The 20,533-nt window shown below is 49.4% G+C and overlaps 1 protein-coding gene across 1 annotated transcript in view; it reads left to right on the top strand.

Annotated features, from left to right (window-relative positions):
- The window catches only part of qsox1 (quiescin Q6 sulfhydryl oxidase 1), a 226,042-nt gene that overhangs the window by 52,069 nt on the left and 153,440 nt on the right, over window positions 1-20,533 (top strand). Inside the window, exons 3-4 of the mRNA XM_072511606.1 lie at window positions 3,379-3,433; window positions 16,087-16,192. Coding sequence (XP_072367707.1) covers window positions 3,379-3,433; window positions 16,087-16,192 — 161 coding nt within the window. The remainder of the gene's footprint in view (window positions 1-3,378; window positions 3,434-16,086; window positions 16,193-20,533) is intronic.

The raw sequence follows: 20,533 nt of genomic DNA, 5'->3' as shown, positions 1-20,533 counted from the left end.
CGCGGTGAAGAAAATTAGACTGCGTTTTGCTTTTGTGTGCTCGTTTGCTTCCCATTTTCAGCCTGCACGGCTAGCCGGCAGTAGTGTGAAAAAGAAGGCCAAATGGCCTAAGTCCCTCCCTGTCAGTGCACAATTCCATTGGTAAATCCTCAGCTGTGCGTCCTCTTTTCAAAGTATGGAAACTAGGTCCCTCACAGACCCAGACTAAAGATTCATAGGAAGTAGTTTCAGCCCAGTCATGCAGAGTGCAGGCCCTGTGTCATGTGGACACATCCTGGCACCCATGAATCAAACTCACAGCTACACTCCGCTGCTTTGTGGATACCTCGGGAGAGCTAAGCGGTGTGATGATATGCATAAAGCAATTCTATCTATAATATTGTACACGACCTCCGACCAACAAGTGGCAGTGTGGTGAGGCTCTGTATCTGGCAGTTGGGAGTAAGTTGTGCTGGTGGATAGACATATGTTTGCATTAGCTCTATAATAGTTAGTGTTAGTAGTTTGTTATTTATTCTAGATATCTTTACCACACAGTTGTTCCATAATAAATTATTTAAATTAGATGTTCTGAAGTGCATCATTCATATCGGCCAGTCTACAGAACATGACAAGCCTGACAAAAAATTTGGAGTGGAATCCTAAGGTGAACTGATGTCTAAATATGTCATCAACAATTTTGCACCTCCTGCAGCCAAGCGTTTGCATTCCTCTGAACTCAACCGTGGATATTGCAGAACAAGACTGACATTTGGGAAGTTCAGGGTCTCCCTACGTTTGCTTGGAGTTGTGCCCTAGAGAAGACACTCCAGTTTCACTGTCAATCAGTAATACAACATGGGAGTCAGCAGTTACGAGTGATAAGCCTAAATCGTTTGGCGTAGAGAATGGGTGCTGCAAGCTGATTTTGATTAACAATAAGCAAAGAAATCTCAGATTTAAAATTAGCGGTTGACCAAGGCTCATTTGCAAAAGAGAACAGCAAATTTCTACCACATTTGAACATAAGACCAGAAGAAATAGGAGCAGAAGTAGGCTATACACAAGCCTGCTCCGCCAATCAATAAGACCATGACTGATCTGAATGTGGTCTCAATTCGACTGGTCCCCATAGCTGCCTGTCCCCATAATGTTTGATTCCACCATAGTTCAAGAATATGTTTATCACGGGTTTGGATATATTCAGTGATCCAGCCTCCACAGCCTTCTGAGGTATAAAATTCCAATGATTCACAACCCTGGGGTGGCACGGTAGTTATCACTGCTGCCACAGAGTGCAAGTGTGACTGTGTGGAGTTTGCACTTTCTCCCCATGTCTTCGCGGGTTTCCTCCAAATGCTCTGGTTTACTCCCAAAGTCCAAAGATGTGCAGGTTAGGTAGATTGGTCATGCATAATTGCCCCTTAGTGTACAAGGATGTGTAGGTTAGGTGGGATTACAGGGATAGCGCAAGGAACTGGGCCTACATAGGGTGCTCTTTCATAGGGTCGGTGAAGACTCGATTGGTTGAATGGCCTCCTTCTGTACTGTAGGAATTCTTCTATTCTATGAGAGAGGAAATTCTTCCTCATCTCTATCTTAAGTGGGTTATCCTTTATTCTGAAACTGTGCCCCTAGTTCTATATTCCTCCATAATATCTCTCTGTATCTACCCTGTCACCAGACTCCTGAATGACCCTCTTATGGACTGAAATGATCTCTTCACACATCTTCTATGCTGAGTAGCACTGCACTCTGTATGCTTCACCCGCTGCCTGTGTCTATGTATTTACATTGTGTATTTATGTATGTCCTTTTTTTTTCATGTATGTTACAATCTGCCTGGATTGTACACAGAACAATACTTTTCACTGTCCCTCGGTACACGTGACAATAAATCAAATCAATCAATCAAGTCAAGCCCACTCAGAATATTACATTTTTAATGCAATCACCTTTCATTCTTGTAAAGTCCAATGAGTACACATTTAATTTACTCATTTGTTATAAGAGCCTCTTCATCTCAAGAATCACTGAGTGAGCCTTCTCTGAACTGTCTGCAAAACAAATATATCCCAGCTTAAATAAAAAGACCTAAACTGTACTCAGCACACTAGGTGTGGTGTCACCAGTGCCCTTTACAGTTGTATCAAGACTCGCTTGCTCCCCGTTTTGTGTTTTTTGTACAAGGACACCCTCTGTACACAGCATTTTATAATCTCTCTCCTTTGAAATGGTAGATTGCTTTTGTATTCTTCCTGCCAGTGAATACCCTCTCATTTTCACACATCATAAGCCATCTGCCAAATCTTTGCTCACTTGTTTACATCTCTTTGACACTCTTTGTATCCTCCTCACAACTTGCTGTCACACACATTTTTGTATCATCAGCAAATCTGGCTGCAACACACTCTGTCTCTTCATCCTAGTCATTAATTTAGGCTGTAAATAGTGGAGGTGACATTACTGATTACTGAGGCACCCAGTTATTACAGTTCGAGAATCCAAAAATGACCCATTTATTCTTGCTATATTTTCTAAGTTAGCCCATCCTCTATCCATGCTACTGTATTACCTCCTCACCACACCACCTCCGCCACATGAGCTTTTTTAACCTTGTGCAACGTCCTTTTATCTAGATACACATCGAATTTTAGGAAACCAAATCTGAATACATTCCATCTGCCCCTTTATCCACCTTGCTTGCTACATACTCAAAGAACTCTGATGAATTTAGCAAGCACAATTGTCTTTTCATAAAACCATGCCGACTTTGCGTGATTGTATTATAATTTTCTGAGTGTCCTCCTGCCATTTAATAATAGATTCAAGCATTTTCCCAATGGCAGATAGGTGAACTGGCCTGCATTTTCGTCTGCCTCCTTTTTTGAATGGGGTGTCATATTTGTGATTTCCCAATCAGTTGGGTCCTTTCCAGAACCTCGGAAATTTTGGAAGATTACACAGCTCCTTTATGTGTAGAAGTGTGTCTTAATTTTATTCCCATAAAGTCTGCCTCATGTTTTTAGACCTTGTCCCTTAGATTGAGATTCCTCAACCAGCAGAAATGCTGTCGATGGAGAGAAAATATCTGTTGCCCTTGATATTTTGAAACGTTTAATCAAACCACTCTTGAATCTTCTAAATTCCAGGGACTATAACTCCACTTTGAGCAGTGAAAGGCAAGTGAAGGTAACGTTTCAAATGGAATGTCACAATTGCTTTGAAAATTGGCCTGACTTTCCAAATATTCTCTGTGTTTATGACAGGTCTCCAGGAAACATTCCTTGTGGTCCTGTGGTGTAACTTTAGAGAAGAAGATGCAATTGTGAATTTTGGAAGGTATCTCTCCCTTTGATCTGTTCGACTTAATTACAATTTTGTTTCATCTTTACCCAGGTCTTCAAAGCGTTTTCAAAACCGTTCTTCAATGGAGAGAACTTTGACGAAGATGGTTAGTACATTCCTCCCATGGCTTTTCTTCATCCGTCAGTACCGCTATTCTGCTAATCAACCATTTGTAACTTGCTAACACTGACTGTTTCCTTAGTGCTCTTTGGACTTCTGCTGAAGGGGAGAAAGGGTCTGTTCACTGCAACTCTACTGTTTAAACTGTGAATGTTTTCATTTCTGATTGGTAATTGGGCTCTATACTGGCACTATCTTGGTATCCAGTGGTAGTGCATTTCCCTTAGTCTAGCCACTTTTCGAAGGAGCTCATCTATTACCTTATATTGCCAGAGCTGGAGCAGAAACTCCTTTCCTGAAGCTTTCCGTGAGATTTGGGTGGGGTCTCGGGGCGTGAGTGAACTGTAGGAGTGGCTAAGTGATGACAGATAGATCGTCGTGACTAGGGATTTGAGTCCACTGCTATCTTAGTGGAGTCATTGCATTTTCAGCCCAGAGAGAGTAAGTAGAACATGTATTAGGTAAAATCAGCATCATTTGGAGATATAGTTAAACAGCACGCCGAGCAACCAGGACTGGAAAACGACAAGAGGACAACAGACACGGTAACTGATAACGAATGCTAATAGGAAAGGAGTTCCAGGATTTTGACCCAGCAATAGTGAAGGAACACCAATATTTTTCCAAGTCAGGATGGTGGTGTGTGGCTTGGAGGATTGAATGGTGTAACGGACCCGAAGCACTGAATAGCCCACTTGTGATGCAGCGTTGATCTTCTGTGGATTGTCTCGGAGGTTTTTGCCCTTTGCAAATTCCAACTCGAATAGATGAGTCAAGGTGTCTGATGCTAGGGTTCCGTCATGTAGGGCTCAAAGATCAGTGTCTGAATTAGCCGATGTTGCATAAGGTTGTGTTTGAGGCAGTTCCTTGCCCTGGGATAAGTTGGAAGGGGTGAAAATTGGCACAGGTTTCCACTCCCCGTTCGTTACTAGGCATACACTAGTGGGATTTTCACCCCAAACCTGAAGGAAGAAAATACTCAGAACAGCCATCAGCTGCTATTGCTGGCACACATGATTTGGTCATGTCACTTAACTTCCACCAACGTGGGCTACCCATCCGGTCATGCAATGGGCTCCCACTGGATGTGGAAGAAAAGGACCAATTCAAGATGAACTGACACCAAACTGTCAGTAGAAATTTCCAGCTGGGCAACAGAGACCAGAGTGACATGAGAACATTGGTTGTTGACAGGAGAGAATGAAGTGCTTTGGCTGCCTATTGTATCTAGACACGGGAGCTACGATGTCTAAGTAAGTTGGTACCCAGTCATACTTTTATAAAGTGCATGGGTGAAGTCAGAATTGATTTTACCTCCAATATTTCCACACACAATCGAAAAGCAAAGTGTAATTTTTTTTAATGTTAGAAACTAAGGTGATGGGCAGGATTCTCTGTCCAATGATGCCGGATCGCGATTGAGCGGAGAATCGCGTGTCAGCGGAAAATCGAGGCCAGCGCCGGGCGCCCAACGGAATGCCATGCTCCAGTGCATCGACAGTGGCGTGCATGCGTTCCATGCCGCACACTGGCTTGGGCATGCAAATGGTACAGAAAAGGCTGCTGATATATGATTAATGGGTCCGACCCAGCATTCTCCGGGCCTCCCGTGATGCTCCACCTTCCCCAGGTGGAAGTACTGAAGGCGAGGTTAATTGTGGTAATTAAAATCTGGAAACAGGCACTGTGGCTGCTGAGGGAGAGAGGGGGGGAGGGGGGGCATCAGCCAGGGTGGGGAGGGGGGACAGCAGGGGGAGATCAGGGGATGGGCCGTGGAGACAGGGTGTCCCCCTGGTACTAGGTTGTCGAGGCACGGGATGTCTGGCTCCGCACCCCACTAGCTGTCGTCCCCCCCCCCCCCCCCCCCCCCCCCACCTCCACAACTAGGTGCCACCTGACTGGCGGGCATCACACGGCCCACCCAAGGAAGACGCCCACAGTAGACCCCACAAGAAGGTACAGGACAGGGGCCGCAGAGTGCATCACTAGCATGGGTAGTGCCAGCCATTGGTACCCTCGTCAGCAGCCTCCTCTCGTGAAAGGCATCGAAGGGGCCAGGGGTGCAGTTCAGAGGGAAAAGTGTCAGGGGGAACAATGGGGTGTGAGGGTGGGATTAGGCGGGAGACGTGTGGGGTACATGCTGGAGCAGGGGCTGCAATGCAGGCCGGGGCCATTGTGTAGCCTGCCAGACCTGGTTGGGCATGGGGGCACCCACCATGCTAACATAACTGTCCTTTACCCCCTGCAGACAATGGATTTTGGTATACAAAGGAGTGGTTGGCATCTGCCTGGCAGATGCAATGAGGCTGTATGAGCAGGAGCTGCTCGGGGAGGTCTCTGCAGCAGCAGAGCCTGCCTCAGAGGAACTAGAGGCAGCTGGTGAGAATTGAGAGCCAGCCAACCAGCAGGCTGAGGAGGAGATGGGAAGGTGACGTCACATCAGGCCTCTGAGGGCCTGCCGGACTGGGCATCCCGTCGAAGATTCCAGCCGAGCAAGGAGGCCGTATGCCACGGCAGCATTGTGGATAGCACAATTGTTTCACAGCTCCAGGGTCCCAGGTTCGATTCCGGCTTGGGTCACTGTCTGTGCGGAGTCTGCACGTCCTCCCCATGTCTGCGTGGGTTTCCTCCGGGTGCTTCGGTTTCCTCCCACAGTCCAAAGATGTGCAGGTTAGGTGGATTGGGCGTGATAAATTGCCCTTAGTGTCCAAAATTGCCCTTAGTGTTATGCTGGGTTGTGGGGATAGGGTGGAGGTGTTGACCTTGGGTAGGGTGCTCTTTCCAAGAGCTGGTGCAGACTCGATGGGCCGAATGGCCTCCTTCTGCACTGTAAATTCTATGATAATCTATGATATCAGCCCCATGATGCCACACCTGGAATCGTGGGCGTATGGGGGAAGACACCCGGTCTTGGTGGCTGTCAAGGTGACGGTCACCCTGAGCTTTTATGCTACGGGATCCTACCAGATGCCGAGTGGAGACCTGTTGGGGATCTCACTGACCTCGGTGCACAGGTGTATCTGTGCCGTAACAGAAGCCCTAGATGCCCAGGCGGCGCAATATATAAACCTGAATTTGGACCGAGCCAACCAGGTTGCCCAGCCAGTGGGGTTCATCGCCTGTGATGCCCCAGCTCTCAAACCATAAGGGGCAACACTCCATGAACATGCAGTGGGTGCGTGACCAGGAGCTGCACATCATGCACATCTGTGTCCAATACCCAGAGAGTGTGCACAATGCCTTCAACTTGGTGCACCCAACACCTTCGAGAGCTCCCCCGGGTGAGGGGTTGGATCCTGGGTGACAGGGGGTATCTGCTGCGGTCATGGCTGATGACGTCTATCCGGAGACCACAGATCAACTTGGAAACCCGTTGCAACGATGTCCATGCCACAATCAGGAGCGTCATCAAGTGGTACATCAGCATCCTCAAGCTACGGTTCAGGTGCCTGGACCGCTCTGGAGGGGCCCTCCAGTATAGCCGCAGGAGAGTCGCCCACATCGCGGTGGCCTGATGCGTCCTCCACAACATCACGCAGCAGAGGGGCGACGCCCTGGAGAAGGGGGATGTTCGACGAGGAGGATGCGGAGGAGGGCCAGGATGGCCAGGGCATGGGGCCCGGGCAGGGGCAGAGCATGGGGGTCAGGCAGCCATGGAGGCTGCACAACGTGTGCGCCAGGGCCGCCGGGTACAGAACAATTTAATCGGCACCAGGTTAGCCAACAAGGTGGCCTGGCCGGTGGCAGCTTGAACGTCCCATCTCACCGCCTGCCCCGGCCAGTCACCCTGTACTCCAGCCCTACACACTGCCCCTCCATTCCTCTACTCCACCCATCCACCCCTCCACTCCACTCCACCACTCCGCACAAACCTTCCACTTTGCCCTGCTCCTCAGCCCTCCACTCTGCTCCTACACTCCATCCCTCCACTCCAACCCTCTGCTCCATCCCTCCACACCAGTCCTCCATTCTGCCCCTCCACTCCACTCCCCCTCCCACCCCTCAACTCCATTCCACCCTCGCACTCCACCCCTACACTCATCCACTCCACCCCTACACTCCATCCCACCCCTCCACTCCACCCTTCCACCCCTCCACAGTGCCCATCCACCCTGCCACTCCACCCTGCCCCTCCACACCACTCTTCCAATATGCCCCTCCACTCTACATCTCCACATCCTCCCCTCTAATCCGCACCGCCCCTCCTTTCCACCCCTCCACTCCACTCTGCTCCTCCACTCCATCCCTCCACACCACTCCACCTCTCTACTTCACCCCTCCACTCCAACCACTCCACCCCTTGACTTCACTCCACCCCTCCACTCTGCCTCACTACTCCGCCCTCCACTCTGACTCTCTGCTCCGCCCTTCCAGTCCACCTCGCGAATCTGTCCCACCCCTCCATTCTGTACCTCCCCTCCACTCCACCCCTTTACTCTCCCCCTTCACTCCGTCCCTACTCACCATTCCTCTCCACCCCTCCACTCCGCCCACCCACTCTGCCAATCCACTCTGCCCATGCACTGCACCCCTCCACTCTGCCGATCCACTCTGCCCATGCACTGCACCCCTCCACTCTGCCGATCCACTCTGCCCATGCACTGCACCCCGCCACTCTGCCGATCCACTCTGCCCCTCCATTTCATCCCTCCACTCCGCCCTCCACTCCGCCCCTCCACTCCACTTCACCCCACCACTCCACTCCACCCCTTTACTCTGCTGTTCCACTCCGCTCTACCCCCCCACTCTGCCCCTTGACTCTGCCCCTCCACTCCGCTTCACCCCTCCAGTCCGCCCCACCACTCCACTCCATCCCTCCACCTCCTTCCCTCCACTCCGCCATTCCACTCCGCCACTCCAAATCCTCCCCCCAATCTGCCGCTCTCCCCCTCCATCCTCCATTCTGCACCTCCACTCCATTATTCCCCTCCACTCCGCTGCTCTGTCATGTGGGTGGGGATGGGCTGTGGCTCTGAGTTTTACTTTCTCTTTCACATTTGGCTGCTGTGGACTCCGAGAATAGTAGTATTTTGGCCGACCACACTCTGTTCATTTTAAAGAGTTGTTCCAAGGAAGAAACCCATTGATTATAGCTACCTGCTGTTTTGGTAAAACGGAGTTTTTAAACCCTGGCCCATAACAAAATTGGGGGCTCGTCCGGGAAAAAGTCTATCTTTCGTGATTGGGTTGGCTTAGTGAACTGAAAGACAGTGTGGGGTGATCATATTTGTGTTTGTTTTTCAGGTGTTGTATTCAAGTTTAAATAGGAAGTGTGTTGTGGACAATGGCTCTTTCAGAGGCTCAGAAGGTTTTGGGGGTGGAGAAGGTCACATACAGTACCTTACAAACGGAGGCTAAAAAAGGCTTTTAGATTTGGCAAAAAAATTGCACTTAACATTGGAAATGGCGACAATTCATTTACAGATCAAGCAGCTTGAACATGAAAAATAATTAAAGCAGCTTGAATTTGAAATGAGGGAAAAAGAAAGAGTAGCCCTAGCCGAACAAAAAGAGAGAGAAAGGGAGGTGCAGATCAGGGAAAAAGAAAAGGAGAGACAGGAAAGGGAAAAAGATCGAATAGCCCTAGCAGAACAAAATACGAGAGAAAAGGAGGTACAGATCAGGGAAAAAGAAAAAGAGAGAGATTTTGAACTTCAGAAACTGGTCATGAAACGTCAACATCAGTTAAAATTGGTGGAGGTAAAGAGAAATGAGGATAGTGATGAGGTTAGTGAGCAAGAACATCATAGTTGAAGGCTTGGTGGGGATCTATTTAAATATGTCCAAGCCTTGCCAAGGTTTGATGAGAAGGATGTAGAAGCATTTTTCATTTAATTTGAGTAGGTTGCTAAAAAATGAAATGGCCACAGGACATGTGGGTATTACTGATTCAAACAAAGTTGGTGGGTAGAGTTAGTGAAGTGTTTGCATCACTATCAGAGGAGATATCTGGGACATATGAGGAGGTGAAAAAGTCCATCTTAGGTGCATATGAACTAGCGCCTGAAGCCTAAAGACAAAGGTTTAGAAATTTAAGGAAAGAATCTGGTCAAACATACATGGAGTTTGAAAGGCTCAAACAGAGTAATTTTGATAGGTGGATAAGGGCTTTGAAAATAGACCAAACATATGAAACTCTCAGAGAAATTATACTTTTGGAGGAGTTTAAAAATTCAATTCCTGATGGAGTGAGAACTCATGTGGAAGAACCGAGGGTTAAAACAGCGAGATTAGCAGCAGAAATGGCAGATGATTATGAATTATTTCATAAATCAAAGTTTGGTTTCCGACATCAGTTTCAGCCTGTGAGGAATAGATCCCGGGGAAAGGAGAAATACTGAGATGGTAAAAGTAAAAGAGATCTAATGGGAGATAATAGGGATAGTGTACCTCAGATTAAAAGGAAGTCCAGGAGGGTGGAAGAGAAATGAAAAGTTTCAGATGTGTTTACTGTAATAAACTAGGCCATGTAAAATCACAGTGTTGGAGGTTGAAGAATAGCACTGGGAAGGCTGATGTGGTAAAACAGGATAAGCCAGTGGGGTTTGTTAAAGTGGTAAAGGAAAGCCCAATTGAAGCGAAGGAGGTGCAAAAGATTGTACAGCCTGATCAAGAGGTGATTGATAAGAAGGTGCCAGATCTCTTTAAATAATTTACTTGTGTGTGTACCAGGAGGAGTAGGTAAAGAAGTCAAAATTTTTAATAGATACTGGAGCTAGTCAATCTTTGATGGTAAGAGATGAGTCGTTATGTAGTTTGGGAGGAATATTGCCAGTGGTAAGTGGTAATATGTGCAATTCAGGGTGAGAAGAGCTCCTCTACTCCGCCATTCCACTCCCCCCCTCCACTCCGCTCCTCTACTCCGCCGGTCCACTCAGCCCCTCCATTCTGCCCCTCTGCTCTTCCCCTCCACTTTGCCCCTCTACTTCCCCGGAACTCTGCCCCTCCACTCCTTTCCATTCCTCCACTCCACTCCACTTCATTTCATTCCCTTCTAACCCAGGGACACTTGAGGCCCTGAGTTGAAAGCAAGTTTCACACCATGTGAGACTCGAAATTGGGTTCCTCAGGAATCTGAGTGTTTTGTGAGGGAGAGGTTTAAAGTGGACAGTTTGCATTGCGTTAGAACCCTGAATCCCTTTTATGTGGTCATAATAATTAGTATTAAATTCGGAATTCCCTGAATTTAATGTGGAGTGAGTGTGTTGAAAGTTTGTGGAAGGATGTATACACAGACAAGGGATGAGATTCATTGAACAGAAATGTGTGGGATTGATTGTAGAGTTGTTTGCATCAAATTCAGTATGAAGCCAGAACTAAGTCTGTTTCTAATTCAGTATGAAGCCAGAACTAATCCTGCCGTGCCAGACAAAGTGGAAGCCTTACTCCATCAGGACTCTGTATATTGATGCAGGGAGCAGCTGGGAATCTGCGCAAAAGTTTCCTGCCCTGGAATAAGGCAAACATGCCCCGCACACACAGCCGTGCTGGTACCACTATATCCTTTTACAGCTGCAACTTTGGTGAAGAAATTTCACTATCTCATTTTGCCTGGATCTACCACATCCAGCTTAAGGACGAAGGGAGCTCCTGGTTCAAAAGGGAGTGTACTGACAAGCTCTGCTTTGACATTGAGGGAGCTCCTCCTGTGGCACCTCCTGGCACCAGTTATAAATAAAAAATTGTCATTGCTTTGTCTGTGAAAGAGGAATCAGTGTGAAGGTGGATAATTTCAATGTCTGAGGGCAGCCACTAGAGGTTGTCAGAGATCACAGAAACACCACATATTCCAGGCTATAGGACATTTCATATTGCTCTTTGGAAGAGTTTGAAGGAGGGAGAGTTTAAGCTGCCAGGAGCGGTTCTCTGCTCTTTGCTGAAAGGAACCCATGGCTGCACAGAGCTTTGCCATCTGTCAGTTTTAATTAATAAGTGGCAAGCATAGAATTCCTACAGTGAAGAAAGAGACCATTCAGCCCATTGTGTCTGCACCGAGTCTGCACTTAGGCCCACCCCCACCCCCAAAACCCCACCTAACCTGGTGCTGGTCTGGATCTTCCTGCATGCTTAACTGGCTGTGGAGAGAGAGCGAGACCTTTTCTTCAGTACTTTAGAGAGGTCATCAGGTAAGAGAGAGAGAGATCGGAACTGTGGCTCTCCAAGCCTCTTAATCAAAAAGTGAGCCCCAATCTCCAAAATGGAGGCTGTCTGCATGTGGCAAAACATTCCAGAACACCAGCGCCAATCAGCAGAGATTATTAGCTGTGACCCGGGAATATAAAGTAGCTGAGTGGCTGCCAGCCATCAAGTTGCCAAGTCCATCAAGTTGAGTCAGGATCAGGCCAGACCAAAAAGCACACACAGCACATTTTACTGGGGGATTTCCAGAGGCCAAACCAAAGAGCACATGGTACCGGGTGGGGCCCGGGGGGGGGGGGGGGGGGGGGGAGAGATAGTTGTTCTTAAAGTTAAAGGTGTAGTCCATCTTAATTGTTCACCTGCAGAACGCATAAGCTAAAACAGAAAATAAAGGGAATACAAGTTTTGAACAGGAGGATCCGTCCAACACTAAGGGGCAATTTCTAAGCACGACCAATCCACATATCCTGCATATCTTTGGACTGTGGAAAGAAACCGGAGCACCCGGAGGAAACCCACGCAGACACGGGGAGAACTTGCTAACTTTACACAGACAGTCCCCAAGGCCTGGAATCGATCCCGGGTCCCTGGTGCTGTGAGGCAGCTGTGCTAACTACTGTGCTCCCATGCCGCATGGTTGCTCGGAGTGCCCAATTCGAATTCCGAGACGTTTAAACACACAACCTCCCCGGCTATTACATTACAGCCATTGGTCCAATCTGTGGCTGTAGTGCCTGCCCACATCAATTATAAAGGGAACAGACTCTTTGACAACCTGAGGTAATCTTGAATGTTGGTGCAATAGCATTTTTTCTGCACCTCTTTCTACACATCTGTAATTGTTTCCTCAGGGTCTATCACTAGATACATGCAGTCTGTAATTCTATCCACGGTCTATCATTGTATACTCTGGTTCTTCCATTATATACTCTGGGTCTATAATTGTATATTCTGGGTCCGTCATTGTATTCTCTGGGTCTATTATTGTCCATTCTGCATCTGTAATTGTGTACTCTGGGTGTGTACATCTATCCTGGGTCTGTACTTCAATCCTGGGTCTGTATTTTATGCCCTACGTCTGTAATTCTACTGTCTGTAATTGTACGCTCTGGTTCCATTGCCATATACCTGCAGTCTATAATTGTTCATTCAGGATCAGTAATTATATCAAGGGTCTGTAATTGTATGCTCAAGGTCTGGCACCATATACCTGCAGTCTATAATCATACACTTGTGGTCTGCAATTCTATCCGGGTCTGTAATTATATACTCTGGCGTGAGGAGGTGGGGGAGGGACATGAGTGGGCGGAGCTCGCAATATCAACCGGGGCCACCATGTAGCCCATGGAACCTTGTTGGGCACAGGAGTATGCGCCATGTAACATGTTGGCCTTTCACCCCCTTCAGACAATGGTGTTTGGCATTCAACCTGCAATGTTGGCCGCCGTGGTGATGGTCGCAACCCTGCGAGATGCCCTGCGGCCGTTTGAGCGGGGGTCACTCGGAGAGGAGGGGGAAGCTGCAGCAGCGGAGTGGGCAGCAGCGCAACGGCCAGCAGAGGACTGGGCTGCAGAGGAATGGGCTGCAGAAGAGCAGGTGGCGGCAGCACATGCTGAAGGGCTTGCCGCCAAACAGGCCGAGGAGGAGGAGGTGCCAAGGTGGCGCCCCATGAGGCCTCGTGTGTACCGGCACCGCCTGTCATTCGAGGACCTGCCAGACTGGGCATGCCACCGGAGATTCCGGCTGAGTAGAGAGACAGTGCGACACAGCTGCCAGATGATTGCACACCTGGCACCACGGGGGTATGGCGGAGGACATCCGCTCCCGATGACCGTCAAGATGATGGTCTTCCTGAACTTCAATGCCACGGGGTCCCTCCAGTCGCTGAGTGGGGACCTATCCTTGATCTCACAGACTTTGGTCCACAGGTGCATCCGCACCACTGCGGATAACAGGCCGCTCTACACTAACGGAAAGAGGTACCAGTCGATGAGCATCCAGTTGGTCTGTGACCATCAGCTGCGCATCGTGCATCTCTGCGCCCGATACCCGGGCACTATGCACGCCTCCTTCATCGTGATTCCTGACATTTTTGAGGGGCATCCCCCCCGGCTGAGGGGGTTGGCTCCTGGGTGACCGAGGTTACCCGCTGCAGTCGTGGCTGTGATGCCTATCCGGAGGCCACAGGCCGACGTGGAGACACGCTACAACGATGCCCATGTAGCAACCAGGAGTGTGATCGAGCAGTGCTTCGGCCTCCTGAAGATGCGCTTCAGGTGCCTGGACCGCTCTGGAGGGGTCCTCCAGCACGAGGTTGAGAGGGTCGCCTGCATCATGGTGGCCTTCTGCATCCTCCACAACACCTCAGCCACCGCCTGCACAGAATGCCCCAGGCCTTGGACACGCTGATCTATAGCCGAATCTGTCTTCCCCAATGCCTCCACCGCGGATGCCATCCATGCAGGTTTGGCCTGGGTAGCATGCATGATCGGCACCACCCTTGCTCCTGCACGTGGATGGACTCCTCCACCTGCGCCCGCAGGTGCTGAATGTCCACCGTCATCCCCTCTTGTAGTCCCTGGGTCTCTGATTGCACCTGCACTACAGCTGGAACTGGATGTTCCAGGAACCCGGTACCCGTCTGGGTGGCAGCTGGTTCTTGGGGCTGGCCTGCCCTCCGACCGTCCGGCCCCTCAGCTGCTCCTACCTCCATCTGCTGCACCGGATGCGATGTGTGGTGCGCACCAGATAATGCCCCAGGAGCCTCTTCACTAATGTGCCCAACTGAGGTCATCGTGGCTGGGATGGTGGAGGGTGTTGGAGACATCTGTGATGGAAAGTTCGTGTAATCCTACGACCCAAGCTCCGGGGTGTCCTGAGTCTCGGGCGGAGGGGGGTATTCAGGCTGCTCTCCCCATCGGTGCTCTGCCGTCCGGAGGGGCACCGACTCTGGCACTGGCTGGGGGCGGGGGTTCCGGATGGACCGGCCCGATCTCTGGCAGGTCCTGTAAGACACAAGACGACGTGTATGATTAGACAGTGGGCCGGGGTCATGGGGGGGGGGGGCAGGGTTGCGTGGGTGCGGGGGTTGAGGGGTCAGGGGGGTGCGGGTTTAACGGTGTGGGGGGGTGGAGTGAGGGGGGATGGGGTGAAAAGGTTGGAGGGGAGGAGTGAGGGGTGTGTATGGGGGAGGGCACACATGTGTCATGAGGATCCGCAACTGAGCGGAGTCTCACTTGCTCGCCCGCCGCCAAACTCCGCCTCGGCGACCACCCTCTCCTCCGGGCTGCCGACCTCATCCAGTGCCCTCTGCTCGGGCATGGTGAGGGGCCACAGTTCTGATGGTCCCTCTCCGGTCTTCTCCCGCTCCCGGCATTTGTGCACGGCCTTCGTCTGGGGCGGAGGGGAAACACAAACAGCACAACCGTTCCCGGTTGGGTAGATGGTGGCCTCCGTGACCAGGGCACCCGGCCATGGCGGCTGGCATGGGTGCTGGCATGTGGGGCAGGGTGGGGGATTTGCCGTCCCTTGGGTGGGGTGGGGGGGGGGGTGCGGGTAGTGGCCGGGTTGTGGGTGTGTGCTGGGCGCGGGGGTTAGTGCCAGGGGCACAGCGCTGCCTACTCACCCTCGCCGCCCTGAGGAGGTCGTGCTGTTCCTCCCGGCTCTGCATGCCAGTTCGGGCGACATTGCACATAGCGCTGACCGCCTCTGCCACCTGCGCCCAAGCACGGCGAACGGCGGCCTTCCTCCTGGGCTGGGGCACAGAGTCATCCACCTCTGCTCCGCGGCGTCCATCATGTTGGCTGGGACAGTGTTGTGTGTGGGGGGATGGATCGTTTAAGTGCGGCTGCGGCCTGTGAGCCTCATGTGCGCCAATCACGCACCTGGCGAATCCAGCAGTTTTTCATGGAATTGATTGCCTTCCACGTGGCGATGTTTCTGGTTCATTTAAACTAGCTGAATCACTACAGCTGTTGCGCCATTTTTTCTGTCGTAAAACTCAACTGTTTCCATGCCGGAGTCGGCACTTGGTCTCAAAACCGGAGATTCCAGCCCCATATCAGGGACAGGCGTGCCTCTGTTGGACCAATGTCTCACACACACAGTGAGCGGGAGCCTATTGGTTTATATCTTTAAATCTTCTCCACAGAGGGCAGCAAGGTGGCGCAGTGGTGAGCACTGCTGCCTCACGGCGTCGGGATCCCAGGTTCGATCCCGGCTTTGGGTCACTGTCCATGTGGAATTTGCACATTCTCCCCGTGTTTGCGTGGGTTTGCGTGGCACAACCCAAAGATGTGCAGGGTAGGTGGATTGGCCACGCTAAATTGCCCCTTAATTGGAAAAAAATAATTGGGACTCTAAATTTTTTAAAAAATCTTCTCCACAGAAATTCCTGCTACCCGTTGTAACTCCCAAAATTCAAGCTCAAGTGTTGATGTTATTGTCTAGCCTTGGTTGCCAGCACTTAGCCAGAATCCGGTCTGTGTTTAATTTGTACAGATTCCAAAACCACCGTGCCAAGGCTACGCCATGCTATCATCAATAGCCTGGAGGAGCATGGAGAGAATGTGTGGCCCCCAGCCTGTCCCCCATTGGAACCAACCAGGTAAGCACGCATTTAATTAAACTCCAATGGGATCCAAGTCATTCCTGCATAAAACATATAATCACTCTTCTATATCTTCTTTGGTTCGGATCATTTATGGCTCATACATCATGGGATAAGGAGTGCAGCTTAGGTGGATCAGCCACGCTAAATTGCCCCTTAGTGTCCAAATGATATGGTGGTGTTACTGGGTTACGGGGATCGGGTTGAGGCATGGGCTTGGGTAGGGTGCTCTTTCCAAGGGCCTTTGCAGACTCGATGGCCTCCTTCTGCACTGTAACTTTTTTGATTCTATGAAAACCTTTCAAAGAGGTTTTGTGGTGAAGTAATCTGAACCTCGAGTAATCTGAATGTCATTGAAAGGACTTGTTGGGTAAATGGCCTTTAATCACTTGTCCTAATGACATAGCATTGGAACAGCAGCAGGCCATTCAGCCCCTCAACCCATTTCTGCCATGAGGTTGGTCTTTAGTTTAACTCCATCTCCCTATCTTGGTTTAATAGCTCTGAATACCTTTGCCGAACAAAACTCTGATGAAAGGTCATTGACCGTGAGTTTGGGCACACTTTCAGTTTCCACCGTCAGTGGATTTGTTGGTGCAGGGTGGGTGGTGGGAGAGCACCGCGATCGATGGCCTTTTGGCAACATCGGATCTCCCACCATAAGGTCTGGCGCCTGGTGGTTCTCATTCCACGCCCCCCCCACCTCATCCCCCAATTATCCTGCATTGAATGCTCAGCTCATTCACCTCATTCAGTCTTTCACCACACCACAGGTTTACCACTTCTGTATTGGTCCTCTGAGTGCCCTATGTACCAATTTACATCCAAGTTGGAACAAAGATTTTTCCCCAAGCGCAGATATCCAACTTGAAATGAAAATCAGAAAATTTCTTCGGAACAGGTCAATCCAGAATGCCAAATATATGCCCAAGCAACCAGTTGGAAATCCAGTCCTAGTATTTAACTGTGACCACAGAGCTGCTTCTATCGAGACTGTACATTGAGATTGTATTATAGCGAGATTGGGCTCCTGTAAGAACACTAGCTGGATGTGGACATGCAGTTGAGGTGAGGAATATTAAAGGAATTATAAGGCACAGATATACCTAGGTTCTGTCAGCTGGAAGAGAAAGGGCCGAATTCTGTGGCCCCCGAGCGGCATGTTTCTCGGTGGCGGGAGGCAGTACGCTGGTGACGGGATTCTCTATTCCCGCCACTGTTAATGGGAATTCCCACTGAAGCCGCCCTACGCTGCCGGGAACCCATGGCTGTAGGTGCGCTGCCGGAGGAACCAGAAAATTCCCCAGCCAGCAAATGGTCGGAGAATCCCGGCCCTGCTGAAGGCCTTGCACCCTTCCAATCTTGCAACCACCTTGAGCTTTACAATCCTGCTGGAACGCTGTGCATCTTCAACTCCAACCTTGCACACCCCTGCTTCACTAACCCCATCATTTGTGAACATGTGTTCAGCCGTTCAAGCCCTGTACTCCTGGCCCGCTAAGCCTCTCTGCTCTTTCACCACTTTCTTATTTATGATCCCCCCCAGCCTCTTTTGACCAATATTTAGCCCATCTGTATTGGTATTTCCTTCTTTAATTCAATGTCCATTTCACTAGATTGCACTCAGATGAAGCATCTCTTGGGATATTTTACTATATTAAATGGAGGCTGAATCACCTGCAATGACTTATTTTCCCGATCCCACATTGTTACCTATGGGTCTCTTGGGGATCTGTCTTTGGCTCTCTCCTATTTCCTAGCTGCATGCTGTCCTTCAACAATGTTCATAGAATCATAGACTCCCGACAGTGCAGAAGGAGGCTATTCGGCCCATTAAGTCTGCACTAACCCTCTGAAAGAGCACTCCACTCAAGCCCACTCCTCCACCCTATTCCAATAACCCCTTAACCTAACCTACATATCCTTGGATTCTAAGGGGCAATTTTTTAGTGTGGTTAATCCACCTAACTTGCACACCTCTGGACAATGTGAAAGCACTGTATCCGTTATCACATGTATGCTGACAACACCCGCCTCTATCTCTCTTGATTCCAGCAGTGTCTCTCAATTTTCATACCGCTTGCAGACATCCAATACTGGATGAGCAAAAATTTCTTTCTGCTATATATTGGGAAGGCCAAAATAATTGTTTGTGATCCATGCACCAAACTCTGTTCCCCAGCTACCAACTCTGGTTCCCTCTACCTGACAACTGTGTGAAGCTGAGACAGACGGTTGCTGCACTTATCTCAGAGATGAGCTTCCGCTCACACATCTACTCCATCACTATGCCTGTCTGTTGCCATGTTTCCACCTCCATAGCATCTTCCAACATCACCCATTTCTCAGCTCATTTTCTGTTTCCTTCATACTTTGACTATCTTTAGACTTGACTGTCCTGACACACTGCCGGCTGGCCTTGAATCTTCTAACTCTGTAAACATCATGTCACCTAAACCTCCGCTGTCCCTGTCTTAACTTGCACAAAATCCCATTCACTCATCACCCCTGTGCTTGCTGACCGACTCTAGCTCCCAGTTAGGCAATGATTTTTAAATTCTGTAACTTGTTTATGAATCCCTCCATGGCTCTGCCCGTCCCTATCTCTGTAATCTCCTCCAGCCCCACAATCAAAGAACAAAGAACAAAGAAAAGTACAGCACGGGAACAGGCCCTTCGGCCCTCCAAGCCCATGCCGACCATGCTGCCCGACTAAACTACAATCTTCTACACTTCCTGGGTCTGTATCCCTCTATTCCCATCCTATTCATGTATTTGTCAAGATGCCCCGTAAATGTCACTATCGCCCCTGCTTCCACCACCTCCTCCGGCAGCGAGTTGCAGGCACCCACCACCCTCTGTGTAAAAAAACTTGCCTTGTACATCTACTCTAAACCTTCCCCCTCGCACCTTAAACCTATGCCCCCTAGTAATTGACCCCTCTACCCTAGGGAAAAGCCTCTGACTATCCACTCTGTCTATGCGCCTCATAATTTTGTAGACCTCTATCAGGTCGCCCCTCAACCTCCGTCGTTCCAGTGAGAACAGACCGAGTTTATTCAACCGCTCCTCATAGCCAAAGCCCTCCATACCAGGCAACATCCTGATAAATCTCTTCTGCACCCTCTCTAAAGCCTCCACATCCTTCTGGTAGTGTGGCGACCAGAAATAACTGCGCTCTTCCCATTCTGGACTCTTGAATACCATTGATTTTAGTCACATCACCCACAGCGCTTCCACTCTTTCATTTTTACTATGTTAAAGGTGGCAGATAAATATTGAAAGGCTTGTTGCAAATATTTGGGGGCTGGATACTCTGGTCCCCCAGCCACATGATTCTCGGCGGCGTGCCATTCGCTGACGGCAGGATTCTCTACTCTCCCCGCTTGTCAATGGGATTTCCAATTGAAGCCACCCCACCCCATCGGGAAACCCGCTGCCGTAGGGAACAGAGAATCCCAACGACCAGAGAATTCAGGCCCTGAATTATTATACCACCTCCAACCATCTCGACAGTGCAGGGTGACCCCTGGTGGATGGTAACAGATAATTCAGAGTCCCTAAACTTTCCAATGAAATGAGGAAATGCTGAAAACATTCCGCCATCAAGCCGCATCTGTAATAACAAAATGATAGAAATAACAGGCTCCATTAAGGTTACACACCTGAATATTGACTAAATCCTTTTGCTTGTATTTCAGTTTCCTCAGAAACTAGTTTTTGTTTCCTTCCACTTTGCTTTTACACATCTTACTTCAATACTATATACGTATGAAGTCACGAGAAAAGATAGGCCAAATGACGTCAATTGAATTTTTTTAGGCTGTGAGGCAGTTTTCTGACTGAAGGGACAAGTACACATTATAGGATAAAGCATTGGGATGTGGGCATCAAGAGGCCCTGCAGAGCAGTAACTTCCCATTCAGGCTATTTCTTATGTAAGGTCTGACAGACACCTAGAAAGATGGATTAAATAACTTATTGTATAAGATATCCCATTCTCATGGTGCATAGCAGTTCTTCTCAACTGATGGTTACCCAGTTCATATAAACTAGTATTCTTGTTTTAGATCATTTTGATCACCTCTGAAATGATGGTAGTTCTGTTCTGCTTCAGTGCTTCAAGGGTTAAGTCATCTGTCACCACAATGGGAGTAAGTGAAGGCTTTTAGTAAAGGTTCTGTAGATCACAGCAGGCTTCTGACCTGCAATTTGTTAAGAGGAAGCATTTTTCATTGTCCTATCACTAACATATCTTTTCTTTTTCCCAAATGAGTTCAGCACTGCAGATATTGCAGGGCCGCAGGTTGTTGGGACACTGGTAGAGCATTGACAAAT

The sequence above is a fragment of the Scyliorhinus torazame genome, chromosome 7, assembly GCF_047496885.1.
Source record: "Scyliorhinus torazame isolate Kashiwa2021f chromosome 7, sScyTor2.1, whole genome shotgun sequence".
In the NCBI taxonomy this organism is placed as follows: domain Eukaryota; kingdom Metazoa; phylum Chordata; class Chondrichthyes; order Carcharhiniformes; family Scyliorhinidae; genus Scyliorhinus; species Scyliorhinus torazame.
This window is presented reverse-complemented; position numbering and strand designations above follow the sequence as displayed.